Source organism: Meles meles, chromosome 1, assembly GCF_922984935.1.
Source record: "Meles meles chromosome 1, mMelMel3.1 paternal haplotype, whole genome shotgun sequence".
In the NCBI taxonomy this organism is placed as follows: domain Eukaryota; kingdom Metazoa; phylum Chordata; class Mammalia; order Carnivora; family Mustelidae; genus Meles; species Meles meles.
This window is the reverse complement of record NC_060066.1, coordinates 138,923,729-138,937,356: the sequence shown is the minus strand read 5'-3', so window position 1 is coordinate 138,937,356 and position 13,628 is coordinate 138,923,729. Positions and strand designations below refer to the sequence as shown.

Sequence of the window (13,628 nt, the reverse complement as noted above, 5' to 3'; positions counted from 1 at the left end):
ACTCTATGTTCTTTAAAGAGGGGGAGATGAATGTTCATGGGTTCACAGAATAATTCTCGATGTGCTCTTCCTGCCTTCTTTCACTGAAGTTACTGTTTATTATAACTACCAATTCAGAAAACCAACTGTCTAGGTTACTTTGATAGGAGCTACTGCTTTCACATTCCTCAGTACCTCTTAGTTACTCCCCTTACATATAAGGTAATTAGCAATCTGAATATTAACTCAGTATTGGATGATATTAGTTACTATTAGCTTTTTATATTTAAGAGTAATATATTTATGTTTTTTCTAAAATCTTCACCATATACAAATAGACACTGAAACATTTACAAAGGATCTAACACGATTTTCTTTAAAATATAGAAGGGGAAAACTGAAGAGATGTACAGATGAAACAATATAAGCCATGAGTTGAACATTATTTAAGGTAGGTAATGAGTACATAAGGGTTCATTATACAGATCTGTCCAGTTTTGTGTATCTTTGAAATATTCTGTAATAAAAAATTCTTAAGTTCACTATCACCTGATTTACCTCATCAAATCTATAAAGTCTTATATATCACTTACTCTTCCCCAACAATGGCCTTTAGAAAAAAAGGGGCACTGTATATAAAAAACTAGTCAAATAATTTGTGCTCCAAATACCACCACAATTTGACAAATATTACTTATAAGAAATCCTACTATATATTAATGTAATTATTATGAAGCTTAAACATATAATTCCCAAGTATCTACAACTTGAATGAAGCAGTACTATAACACTGATACTCCTCCCTAGCTATAACTTTGCTTTAATGCATACAGTAATAAATATAGCTATTTACCTTTATTAGGTCCTGCTATCGTAGATCTATTTGAATGTTTAGAATGGGAAATCTCTGTTTCTGATTTTTTTTGCATAACTATTTGATTTTCAAGCCTCTTTGGTCCTAAGTAAAATACTGTAAATTTCTGCTGGATATCGAGTCCAACTGGAAAAAGGAAAGAGTATACAAGTACTTAAGTCCTATAAATCTTGCCATGAGATCATTTATGTTTTCATATCTTTCACATTTCTATACCTTTTGAAATAAAAGAGCTAACAAGTCCAGGAAATAAAAATACATTAAAAAAACCAAGAGTTAAAAAATATAACAAGCTAAGTGGGGTGGTGGGTTAGGTGAGCCTGGTAGTAGGTATCAAGGAGGGCATGTATTGCATGGAGCACAGGGTGTGGTGCATAAACAATGAATCTTGGAACACTGAAAAATTAAATTAAATTTAAAAATAAGTTAAAATTTATACATTTATCATAATAAAAATAAAAATCAATGTTCCTATAACAATTGAAATTTTATTATCTTGGAAAATAAAATACTTACAAATGAACAGATACAATTTTATTTTTGTTATCTTAGTCCATGCTATCTTTTACTTATCTAAATATATGAAACTTCCTTTAAAATTATTCATATTATTTAAATAGATTATTTTTACACAATGTCATTTAAACTGCTTTTCTGTTTCAGCATGAAGGAAATTTTTAAATGCTATCATATTCTTTACATTTATGTGTTCATTACTTCAATGAACTTACCATATTCAGAACTAATTAGATTTATGCTAAGATCTTCAGAATTAAAAGCTCTCTTCACATCAATCTTTTTAGTCCAATTTCCAGCTTTTAGCAAAACAGAATCCCTGAAAAAGAATAACATCATTTAAATTGTAATTGGAATACTAAATGAAATAATATATTAATCATCAAGGGCAGACTGACGCTTAGATAGGTCCTATCTGGTAGTAAACTAAAGTCAGTACTGAAAATTACTTGCTACAAATTCTGAGGAGGAAGAAATGGAGTGTCAATGGGGGCTACCACAACCATAATTTTCTAACTACACATTGGCCAAACAGCTGATTCCAAGTTAAATTGCTTCGTTTCAGGTCCACCTGAATACATAGTTGATATCAACAACCCATGAGCTTGCCCCTAAATCACTACCACTTTCAAATGGCTATATATAAATTACACGAATTTGTGAGAACTTGAATAGTATCTTTAAAATTCATATAAAATAGTCTGTGTCCAATAACATCACAAACCAGCAACCAATTTTGTGACTGAATTTATTTTAGCTTTATATATACAAAACTGTCTTCAGACTTATCACAGAAAACAAAGATTTGTACAATGACATATTCTCTATAAATGTGTCATAGCTAGCTGCAGTAAAGCAGTTAACAGTGAAAGGGATATTCTATTAGGCACTGTAGTCCCTTTAGGAACCTTGCATAGATTATTTTAGGAAGATATCTTCCAGTGCTCTGGCAACAATGAGGAGATTCCCATTTCTGAGTCACTGCTAAACCTGAACTTAAAAGTAAAGTAATACAATTAAGAGTATAGGCTCTGGAGTAAGACTGCTTGGGTTTAAACCCAGACTTTGCTATAAACTATCTATATGACCTTAGACAAATTGATTAAACTCTCTGTCTCAATTTCTTCCTCTATTAAGATAATGATAGCACCTGTCTATACAAAGATTAAATTTTTGGAACCTATGAAGAGCTCAAAAAATATTAGTTATACCTATAACTGCTAACCTTATAGAGTTTGCCTAGGGCATCTGGGAGAAATAACAGTATCAGAAAAAAGACTGATGTAAAAATAATAGAATGGCAGGCTAGAAAACCAGGTGTAAGGGAAGGTACCTTCTTTATATATTTGATCTGGTTGCCTGATCCTACAATGGAGCTATAGTAGTTTGCTGGGTTTTATTTTGGAAATATTAGACATATCTTGAAGGAGCAGGAGGAAGATAATGAAAGGGTAGTAAGGTTGTGAATGACTGGAGAAAAGCAAAAAATAAGAAACTTCAACAACAGTGGACTATAGCTACTCCTAAAGGTCATTTACTCACTTGTTAACAAACAAAACAAAACAAACCATGGTGACAAATTTCACACTGTTCATTTGAGTACTGACAACAGACCCAATGTTAATACTTTCTTTAACAGACAAGAAACTACCCCATTACAGCATAAGGAAAATGTAATTTAATTAATCCCACAGTGATTTTGTTACTCTTTCTCAGCAGAATTTTTCTTTTATAGTATATGCTTAGAAATAGAATCAAGTGGGAATCATATACTTACATAATTCTGTGCTTAAAAACCAGCTGATTATCTGCATCACCTATGATTAAGGTAACATAGTGAGAATCTGGTGCTGTTCTTTTAATTTGTAGCTGTTCAAAATTTCTTAATGTAATGGTCACTAATATTTCTGCCATGGTGTCACTATATCTTGCAATCTTTAAAAAAAGAATAGGCATAAAAAGTGTTAAAAATAACCTTACTACTCTTATTCAGCTCCAAGTCAGCTATGGGTAGCTTTATTCCTGAAAAGACAATGAAAATACCTTTAAAAATAAATTTACCTGTTCCACTTCAAGATCATATTTTGGTAGATACATCACTGTTTCTTTTATTTGTGTTCCAAAAGGGGGGTGTCTATTTAAAATCTAAAAAGATTTATATCATTATATTCTTATCACAAGACTAGAAGTTCTTTTAGCAAATACTTTTTAGTATCAATAGTTTTAATAATGCTTATTCTCAAAACCTTAAGTTAAAATACTTATGACTATGAGAAGGAAAATAATTATTTAGAAGAAAAAAAGATATAAGAGGTAGACTTTAAAATTTAGATAAAATTCAGGTAACATTAGGAATAAGTGAATATTAAATACCAGTTCAAGTTCCCTTGCATCTGTTTCTTCTATTTTTTTAAAGGAGGTCAAACCTGCATTTACCATTGCATTTGACAATGTTATACCTGTGGAAAATTAATCAAATAGCAGTTTTTAAACAATCCATTTTACACTAAATCTATACTTAACTTTCAACAACATTAGTAAAAAATTTGTTTTAAAGATCCAGATTAATAACTAATTTTTGAAGTTTTTAAAAAAAGTTTTCAGTTGGATTATTTGGGCTGTGACATTTATTCAGTTGTTATATTTATTTTTTCAAAATGAAATAAAACATGTATTTGCTTTATAGAAGAGAGAGGAACTCTTTGGTTCACAAGATGATTCAATACTTATTTTTATCATATGCCATCCACAGAGAAAGTACCAAGTGATTCCTACTGTTACATGTTAACAGTAACAAGTAACATGTTTGAAGAAAAGACAACATGAATTATGGATGGGAATATTGCTTCATAAAGCTATGGCTCTCTGAGCATTTCCACCTTAGAAAGAGAATTTTGTTTCTGTACTGAATCCAGATAATTTTACTCTTCTAAAATTTCCAATTCCTTTCCATTGCATTTTATATAAAGTGAAAATTTCCTACCATGACCAAACTCCCTCACCTATCTGACTTGACCACAGTCTTACCTGTCCCATTTAATTTCCTACCATTCTCCTCTTGCTGACAACTCTCTAGCCACATTTACTTTAAATTTGTTCTTCAAGTTATTTTTGCACCTTCTCTGTTTCTTTATGCTTCAGGAAACTGGAATTTAAAATTCTTACACTCACAAATGAATTTAACCAAACCCCAAAATAGGAAATACTATCAGAAGTATAAAATCCCAAAATATTACCGTCTTGCCTAGGGCACATATATTACTGGTGGGGATATTTATTACACTATTTCTTCTTCCATACCTTTAACTATCCTTGTAAATGTCTCTTGTTTATTCTTAAGATATAACTCCTAGTATTAATAATTCCTTCATGTTCATTTTCCCTTGAAACTTTTCCTGAATTTTAATTTTTTATAAACATTGTTGAAAAATCAATTTGTATTCATCATTCTTTTCCTGTTGCTCAGGAAGAATATATATTTTCTTCTTCATTTAGATTCTCCCATTTTCTAGTGTATGAATTTTGCTGGGCAATTTTTGCTTCCTTCTCTTCAGCCATACTGAGTTAGTATAAAAAACACATTATGTTCAACAATTTGGAAAAGATAGAAGCAAATGATGCCTGATTGACAATATTCTAGAAAGTCAGAAAGACTTTTTCAAATATAATGAAAATTTTCTTAATCATTTAATCTAATTTCAAAATTTCTCTAAGTTGTTAGTTCCCAAATGTTGTTATATGGAACCTCCTTCCCACTTTAGAACTCATCTTTGTGAGATGGGTACAGCATCTGGTTTGCTAGGACTACAGTAGAAAAGTGAGCCTTAATGTCAAGAACCCCTCCTCTAATTTGACCTTACTTTCTTCCATCAGCTAATCCCCATCTTCACCCCAGTTCCCAGGACTGGTCAGTCCTCTACTATCCCACTGATTTCAAACTTCAAGGAAATAATAAAGCACTTCCTCACAAAATAGTTAGAGATCTTTGTTCTAAGGAATAATGAGACAACCCCTAATAACCTGTTACATATTTTTTTTACCTGTTACATATTTTTTAATGTCCCCCAAATGCATATAAAATTATAAAGCTAACAAAGCTGTTAGTCATGGAGTAATAATTCTCTTCTTAGAAGGAGGAGTAGGATCACAAAATCAAAGGCACCAAATTGGAAAACTCTAGAGTATACCTAGTTACACCCCAGTCTTTGTAACTGGTATCCTCTAGAGTTCTTCAGTACATAACTTGAGCTACAACTCAATAGATAAGAAGTGATTATGCAGAATCTTTTGTCTACAGAATCTCTATGAAGATGAGTGTGAATACTGTCCTGTTACTGAAAAAAAAAAAGAGAAAAATTTAAGATATAAATAAGTGACATAATTCTCTGTAATGAATTAGGAATGGCCAGGATTGCTAGCTCTGTACCTTGTCATTGAGATCAAAACAAAAGAATCATAGAAGTGGAAGAGAGAACAACACATAGTTACCTAATACTAAAATGAAATTTCACTCTTGGTTTGAGAACTTATTTAAAAATAAAAGTATTCATTTTTAGTAGGGGGTACCTGAGTGGCTCAGTTGGTTAAGTATCTGCCTTTGGCTCAGATTATGGTCGCAAGGTCCTGGGATGGAGCCCCACATCAGGGCTCCTTGCTCAGTAGGGAGTCTGTTTCTCCCTCTGCTCCTCCTCCCTGCTCATGCTCTCTCCCTCTCTTTCCTCTGTCTCCCCCTTCCCTCAAATAAATTTTTAAAAAATATTTTTTTAAAAAAGAGCATTCATTTTTATTAGATTTCCCAACTGATTTCAAATAGAATCCTTCAAGCAGGAGAAAATGAAAATCAAGAGAAGTTCAGTACTTTATTTAGGCCTACAAACACATTTTTTCTGAAAGTCTATAAATACCATAGAATAATTTTCCCAACAATGAAAAACAAAATAAACTGCAGACATTGACAAACTGTCTGCCTGTATTCAGTACCTACCAATTTTTTCCAGCTGTTTGGATACATGTAGAGAGTTTTCCCAAAGTCTGCATCTAAAACACTTAGCTAAAATCAAACTGTTCAACAGTACAGCAAACTTCTTTTCTTGAACAGCCACAAAATCTGACAACCCTAAAAAGAAGTTTCCAATGTTAAATCTAGTATAATAGTTTACTGAGAAAAATACTGAAAACCCATTAATCCTATAACATACATCTTGTAATTCGTGAGCCATTTCTGAAAATCTTTGAGGTATCTTGTGTCAAAGCAAAGTCTTGTACGGGAATGCATCCTAGCTGAGCCTGAATAAGACTGAAGGAAAGAAGAAATTTCATGACTTCCTTGTAAAAACTATTATCTCATAATATTTGACATCATTGATTGAAGTATCTCTTCTTAAAATTCCTTTCTACATTGATCTCTATGACACTAGATGATTCTATATCTTGCACCATTGTTGTTACAAGTTATTGTTAATTTCTTTCCAACCTCTGAAAGTCTTCTTATTTCTCTACTCTTCTTCATTCCCTGCAAACTCTCTTTTTCTCAAAAACCTCATTTCTTCTTAGGACTTTCATTTTAATTTCTAGATTGATAAATTTCAAATGCTTAAGGACACTCTCAGACTATTTCTTAACCTCAACACATCTAAAATTGTTGTCTTATTCTCCTCTAATAGAGTACTTTTAGCTCTACATAAATAAGTTATTATAGAAAAGCAAGGCACTTTATGTAATAAACAAATATTTATTAAGTGCCTATGAGTGGCAAGCAGAGTGTTAGCTCTTAAGATTCTGTTCAACATATGAAAGTCAGTAACATATTAGTTGATTATTAGAAACCAGCAGATGCTTGGCTACAAAATTTGAGGAGTGGGTGGTAAAAAGGGAGAAAAGGAACTAATATACATTGCACCTACTATATCCCATTTTGCCTGTACTTTTCTAACCAAAGATGTGCAACTCATCAGCTTATGGATCTAACGAAAATTATCAGACTTATATTAATTTCTTAATAAGTCAGGTATACAAAGAAAGTAGAATAATAGTTATATTTCATGGTTTAGTTTTACTAACCAACATGTGAAAACAGAAGGTAGTAACCAACTCACTTCTCAGAATGGGTGCATATAGCTGAAACTAGAAACTATTTAATTTTTTTAGCTATACAATTATATAATTCTATATAATTCTTTTGGCTATCTTTGGAAAGTTATTTTATAATATCTATTAAGAAACAGTTGTAAGTAGGGGGTGCCTGGGTGGCTCAGTGGGTTAAAGCCTCTGCCTTCAGCTCAGGTCATGATCCCAGGGTCCTGGGATCGAGCCCTGCATCGGGCTCTCTGCTCAGCAGGCAGCCTGCTTCCCCCTCTCTCTGCCTGCCTCTCTGCCTACTTGTGATCTCTCTCTGTCAAATAAATAAATAAATAAAATCTTAAAACAAACAAACAAAAAGAAACAGTTGTAAGGAATAATCTAAAATTTGTATTGAACCACTAAAGACCCCAAATAGCCAAAGCAATCTTAAACAAGAAGAACAAAACTGAAGGTATCACCATCCCAGATTTCAAGATATACTACAAAGCTATAGTAATCAAAATAGTTTGGTACTGGTACAAAAACAGGCATATAGATCAATGGAAGAGTACAGAGCCAGAAATAAACCCATCATTATATGGTCAATTCGTCTTTGACAAAGGAGGCAAGAATATGCAATGAGAAAAGGACAGTTTCTTCAACAAATGTTGTTGGGGAAACTCGACAGACACGTGCAAAAGAATAAAACTGGACCACTTTCTTACAACATACACAAACATAAACTCAAAATGGATTAAGGACCCTGGGATCATGACCTGAGCTGAAGGCAGAGGCTTTAACCCACTGAGCCACCCAGGCACCCCAGTAATAACCATTTCTTGAATACTTACTATACTCCAGGCACAACATAAGATGCTTTGCATACCATGAGAGAAATTGCTAGCTGTTACATTATCTCTTCTTATCTATACACAAAGATTCTATTTCTCACTCAACTTTGTAGCTAGATGTGGCCCTGTTACTAAGATAAGTTAGTAAACTAATAAAAATGATATAAGAACTTTCCAAAAGACTTCTGTATCCTAGCCAACTTAGTAAAGGAAGGATTTTTCAGAAAAGATCTGTGTATAAAGAACAGAAATCCCTCAAATGAATCCCAACTCCGGTACGACATCTTTTTTTTTTTTTTTTAAGATTTTATTTATTTGACAGATAGAGATCATAAGTAGGGAGAGAGGCAGGCAGAGAGAGAGAGAGGAGGAAGCAGGCTCCCTGCCAAGCAGAGAGCCCGACGCGGGGCTCGATCCTAGGAACCTGGGATCATGACCTGAGCGAAAGGCAGAGGCTTTAACCCACTGAGCCACCCAGGCGCCCCACAGGTACCACATCTTAATCTAGACCAAAGTAGCTATTTAGTTTTAAGTTTTAAAAAGATAGATTTCCTTTTCGTCATTTCAATTAAAGACTATAAACAAGAACAATAATAACAAAAGAAATCCTGCTAATGAAGGAAAGTTAAAGGTGTATTATGAAGCTGCACAACTCTTTTGAGAGGAGAAGAGTTATTCTGCAGCCATTTTTTCTGCCTAAACATACAATAAGAATGCCCAAAGAAATATCTGAGACAAAAAATCAAGTTAGCACATGGAGCTTTCTATGTACTTACTTTTCTTCAAATTCCATGAAAGGATGAACATATGTCTAAGTGTGTTTATATGTTTATGTCTCTATTCATAACACTACAGGAGAGCAAAAAAGCATGCCACTGGTAGACAAGAAAGTTTAATGTTAGAAATAAAATCTATGGGGGCGCCTGGGTGGCTCAGTGGGTTAAGCGTCTGCCTTCAGCTCAGGTCATGATCTCAGGGTCCTGGGATTGAGCCCTGCATCAGACTATCTGCTCAGCAGGGAGCCTGCTTCCTACTCTCTCTCTCTACCTGCCTCTCTGCCTACTTGTGATCTCTTTGTCAAATAAATAAAATCTTAAAAAAAGAGAAAAAAATAAAATCTATGAAGAAGATCAAATCTATGAGAAAAAAACTGAAGGAAATTATCCATAACACACGCAGAAGAGTCAACAGACATAATATTGTAATAACTGGCAACAGACGGTAACTACATTTATCATGGTGAGCATCATGTAATGCGTAGAATTGTTGAATCACTATGTTGTACACCTAAAACTAACATAACATTGTTACGTCAACTATAATTTTTTAAAAAACTCTTTCCTTAAATAAAAAAAAATCAACAGATTAAGAAAGGCAGTCCTGAGATATTTCTCTGAGCAATTTATTGAAATGCTGTACTCTGAGCAGGTAAGTTAGTCTGCCGCTGCCACTCTCATTTGTGGAAAATATTAGGCAGTTTTGGTATGTATTAAGGGCTAACACAGGAGTGTAGACAATGAGGCCAGAGAGGCAGGTAAGCAGTAATAACAAACACCCAGGAGAGGTAAGGAGCCTTTATTCTTTTTTTTTTTTTTAAGATTTTATTTTTTTATTTACTTCTTGGAGAGAGAAAGAAAGGGAGAGTGAGGTGGGGGGTGAGGAGCAGAGGGAGAGGGACAAGCAAGACTCTACATACACTGGGAGAGAAGGTAAAAAATGTCAGCAGAGAGTCAGAATTTCCAATATTCACCTAATAGGAGTAACAGAAGGAGGGAACAGAGAGAATAAAGGAGAAATAATTAACTTACAGAAGAAAACTTCCCAGAACTGAAGAAAGACACGAGTCTATATATTAAGAGAGTCCCCAGAGAAAAACTGAGAGCTTTTCCCCTAAGGTCAGGAACACAGCAGGCCTGTCCACTACCACCACTGCTATTCAACATAGTACTAGAAGTCCTAGCCTCAGCAATCAGACAACAAAAAGAAATAAAAGGCATCCACATTGGCAAAGAAGAAGTCAAACTCTCACTCTTTGCAGGTGATATGATACTTTATGTGGGAAACCCAAAAGACTCCACTCCAAAACTGCTAGAACTCATACAAGAGTTCAGTAAAGTGTCAGGATATAAAATCAATTGCACAGAAATCAGTTGCATTTCTATACACCAACAAAAAGACAGAAGAAAGAGAAATTAAGGAGTCGATCCCATTTACAATTGCACCCAAAACCATAAGATACCTAGGAATAAACCTAACTAAAGAGGCAAAGAATCTGTTCTCAGAAAACTATAAAGTGCTCATAAAAGAAACTGAGGAAGACACAAAGAAATGGTCCATGCTCATGGACTGGAAGAACAAATATTGTGAAAATGTCTATGCTACCTAAACCAATCTACACATTTAATGCAATGCCTATCAAAATACCATCAATTTTTTTTTCAAAGAAATGGAACACATAATCCTAAAATTTGTATGGAATCAGAAAAGACCCCAAATAGCCAGAGGAATGTTGAAAAAGAAAGCCAAAGTTGGTGGCATCACAATTCCAGACTTCAAGCTCTATTACAAAGCTGTAGTCATCAAGACAGTGTGGTACTGGCACAAAAACAGACGCATAGATCAATAGAACAGAACAGAGAGCCCAGAAATAGACCTTCAACTCAATGGTCAACTAATCTTCGACAAAGCAGGAAAGAACGTCCAATGGAAAAAAGACAGCCTCTTCAACCAATGGTGTTGGGAAAACTGGGACAGCCACATGACGAAGAATGAAAGTGGACCATTTCCTTACACCGCACACAAAAACGGACTCAAAATGGATGAAAGACCTCAATGGAAACAGGAATCCATCAAAATCCTTGAGGATTTTGCAACCTCTTCAACCTCAGCCACAGCAACTTCTTCCTAAAAACATCATCAAAGACAAGGGAAGCAAGGGCAAAAATGAACTACTAGGATTTCATGAAGATAAAAAGCTTTTTTACACACCAAGGGAAAGAGTCAACAAAACCAAAAGACAACTGACTGACAGAATGGGAGAAGATATTTGCAAATGACATATCAGATAAAGGGCTAGTATCCAAAATCTGTAAAGAACTTCTCAAACTCAACACCCAAAGAACAAATAATCTAATCAAGAAATGGCCAGAGGACATGAACAGACATTTCTGCAAAGAAGACATCCAGATGGCCAACAGACACATGAAAAAGTGCTCAACATCACTCGGCATCAGGGAAATACAAATCAAAACCACAGTGAGATACCACCTCACACCAGTCAGAATGGCTAAAATTAACAAGTAAGGAAATGACAGGTGTTGGCAAGGATGCGGAGAAAGGGGGACCCTCCTACACTGTTGGTGGGAGTGCAAGCTGGTGCAGCCACTGTGGAAAACAGTATGGAGGTTCATCAGAAAGTTGAAAATAGAGCTACCCTATGACCCAGCAATCACACTACTGGGTATTTACCCTAAAGATACAAATGTAGTGATCTGAAGGGGTAAACACACCCTAATGTTTATAGCAGCAATGTCCACAATAGCCAAACTCTGGAAAGAGCCTAGATGTCCATCAACAGATGAATTAATAAAGAAGATGTGGTATGTATGTATGTATGTGTGTGTGTGTGTGTATATATATATATATATATATATATATATATATATATATATAAAATATGAATGAGAGTATTATGCAGCCATTAAAAAAAAAACCCTGAAATCTTGCCATTTGCAATGACATGGATGGAACTAGAGGGTATTATGCTAAGCTAAATAAATCAATCAGAGAAAGACAATTATCATATGATCTCACTGATACGAGGAATTTGAGAAAGAAGACAGAGGATCATGTGGGAAGGGAGGGAAAAATGAAACAATACAAAACCAGACAGTGAGACAAAACATAAGAGACTCTTAATCTCAGTGAACAAACTAAGGGTTTCTCAAGGGGAGGGGAGAGGGAGGGATAGGGTGGCTAGGTGATAGACACTGGGGAAGGTATGTGCTATGGTGAGTGCTGTGAGTTGTGTAAGACTGATGAATCACATATCTATACCTCTAAAACAAATAATACATTATATGTTAATAAAAACAATAAAAATAAAATAAAAATTAAAAAATAAATTTTAAAAATAAAAAGTAAATAAAAATTTTTTAAAATTAACCATATATTAATCCACAAGTAAAATCACAATATATCATAAAGCAGAACACTGACAGGCCACATTCTCTAATTACATCCCAGTAAAAGTAGCAATTAACAATAAAATACTGACTTTAAGAATTTTAAAAAACAATTTTAAATAATTCTTAAAGAGGAAATTAAAATTACCATTAAAAAGAACAGAAATAGATTTAGAAAACTTATAGAACAATGCCAAAGTTGTACTTACTAGAAAATGTGTAGTCTTAAATATTTTACGGGAAACAAGAAAAACAAAATAAATGGAGCAAACATGTAGTTTTTTAAAAACTACCCCAAAAAAAGTAAAAGGAAGAAAATAAAGATAAAATCAGAAATTAATGAAATAAAAAAATAAATGGCTTGCAAAGATCAAAATATAGAAACTTTTGGAAAATCCAATTAAGAAAAAGAAGAGATGACAGAAATATATTAGAAAACTGACATTACATTTTCAGAGGGAACTTTTAATTTATTAGAGAACAAAATGCGTCATAAAACAATCTGGATGAAATTAATGCTATCTCAGGAACATATAAATTAGCAAAAATATATTCAAGAAAAGTTAGAAACCCTGCAAAAAACAAAAGACACTTTCAGATTCATTATAATGACAACCCAAAATAGGTTGCTCTCTATTATGAACTCAAACCTGTTTTTACGTGTAAGTGAGAAGGAGGAAAATGGATCCCAGAACCTAATCCCAAAGGTGTGAGGAATTCCTTGGGGGTGTGACACTGAATGCTTGACCCCTAAAAACAGTAATGGAACAAGAATGTTTGCTCTGAAACTAAAGACAGTATATTAGAAGTTTCACTTACAACAAGCTAAGAAAAAAAAAGTTTTAACAATTAGAAATCAAGAGATAAAACTCCTCTTTATAGATATGATTGTTTATCTAGCAAATCCCTGCAAATCAAATGAAGGGCTTCCAGTACTCTTAAGAGAGTTCAGTAAGATAGATAAAACAATCAAAATTCAAAAACCAGTAGCCTTAAAACAAAACCAAAAACCCAGTAGCCTTCTTATATACCATCCATACCTGATTACAAAATACAATGTTATGCAATTTCTAAAAGGAATCTGTTCACAATATCATACTCCATAAAATACCAAGAAGCAAATCTACAAAGAAATATAAACCTCAATGGTAAATTACAAAATGT

At 33.7% G+C, this 13,628-nt stretch overlaps 1 protein-coding gene across 1 annotated transcript in view; it reads right to left on the bottom strand.

Annotated features, from left to right (window-relative positions):
• Positions 1–13,628, bottom strand: part of HFM1 (helicase for meiosis 1) — a 119,139-nt gene that overhangs the window by 39,967 nt on the left and 65,544 nt on the right. The window contains exons 24-30 of the mRNA XM_045980766.1: positions 6,568–6,665; positions 6,354–6,485; positions 3,743–3,828; positions 3,431–3,514; positions 3,147–3,304; positions 1,585–1,688; positions 833–979 (exon numbers count right to left, since the gene is read on the bottom strand). Of these exons, the coding sequence (XP_045836722.1) occupies positions 833–979; positions 1,585–1,688; positions 3,147–3,304; positions 3,431–3,514; positions 3,743–3,828; positions 6,354–6,485; positions 6,568–6,665 (809 nt within the window). The remainder of the gene's footprint in view (positions 1–832; positions 980–1,584; positions 1,689–3,146; positions 3,305–3,430; positions 3,515–3,742; positions 3,829–6,353; positions 6,486–6,567; positions 6,666–13,628) is intronic.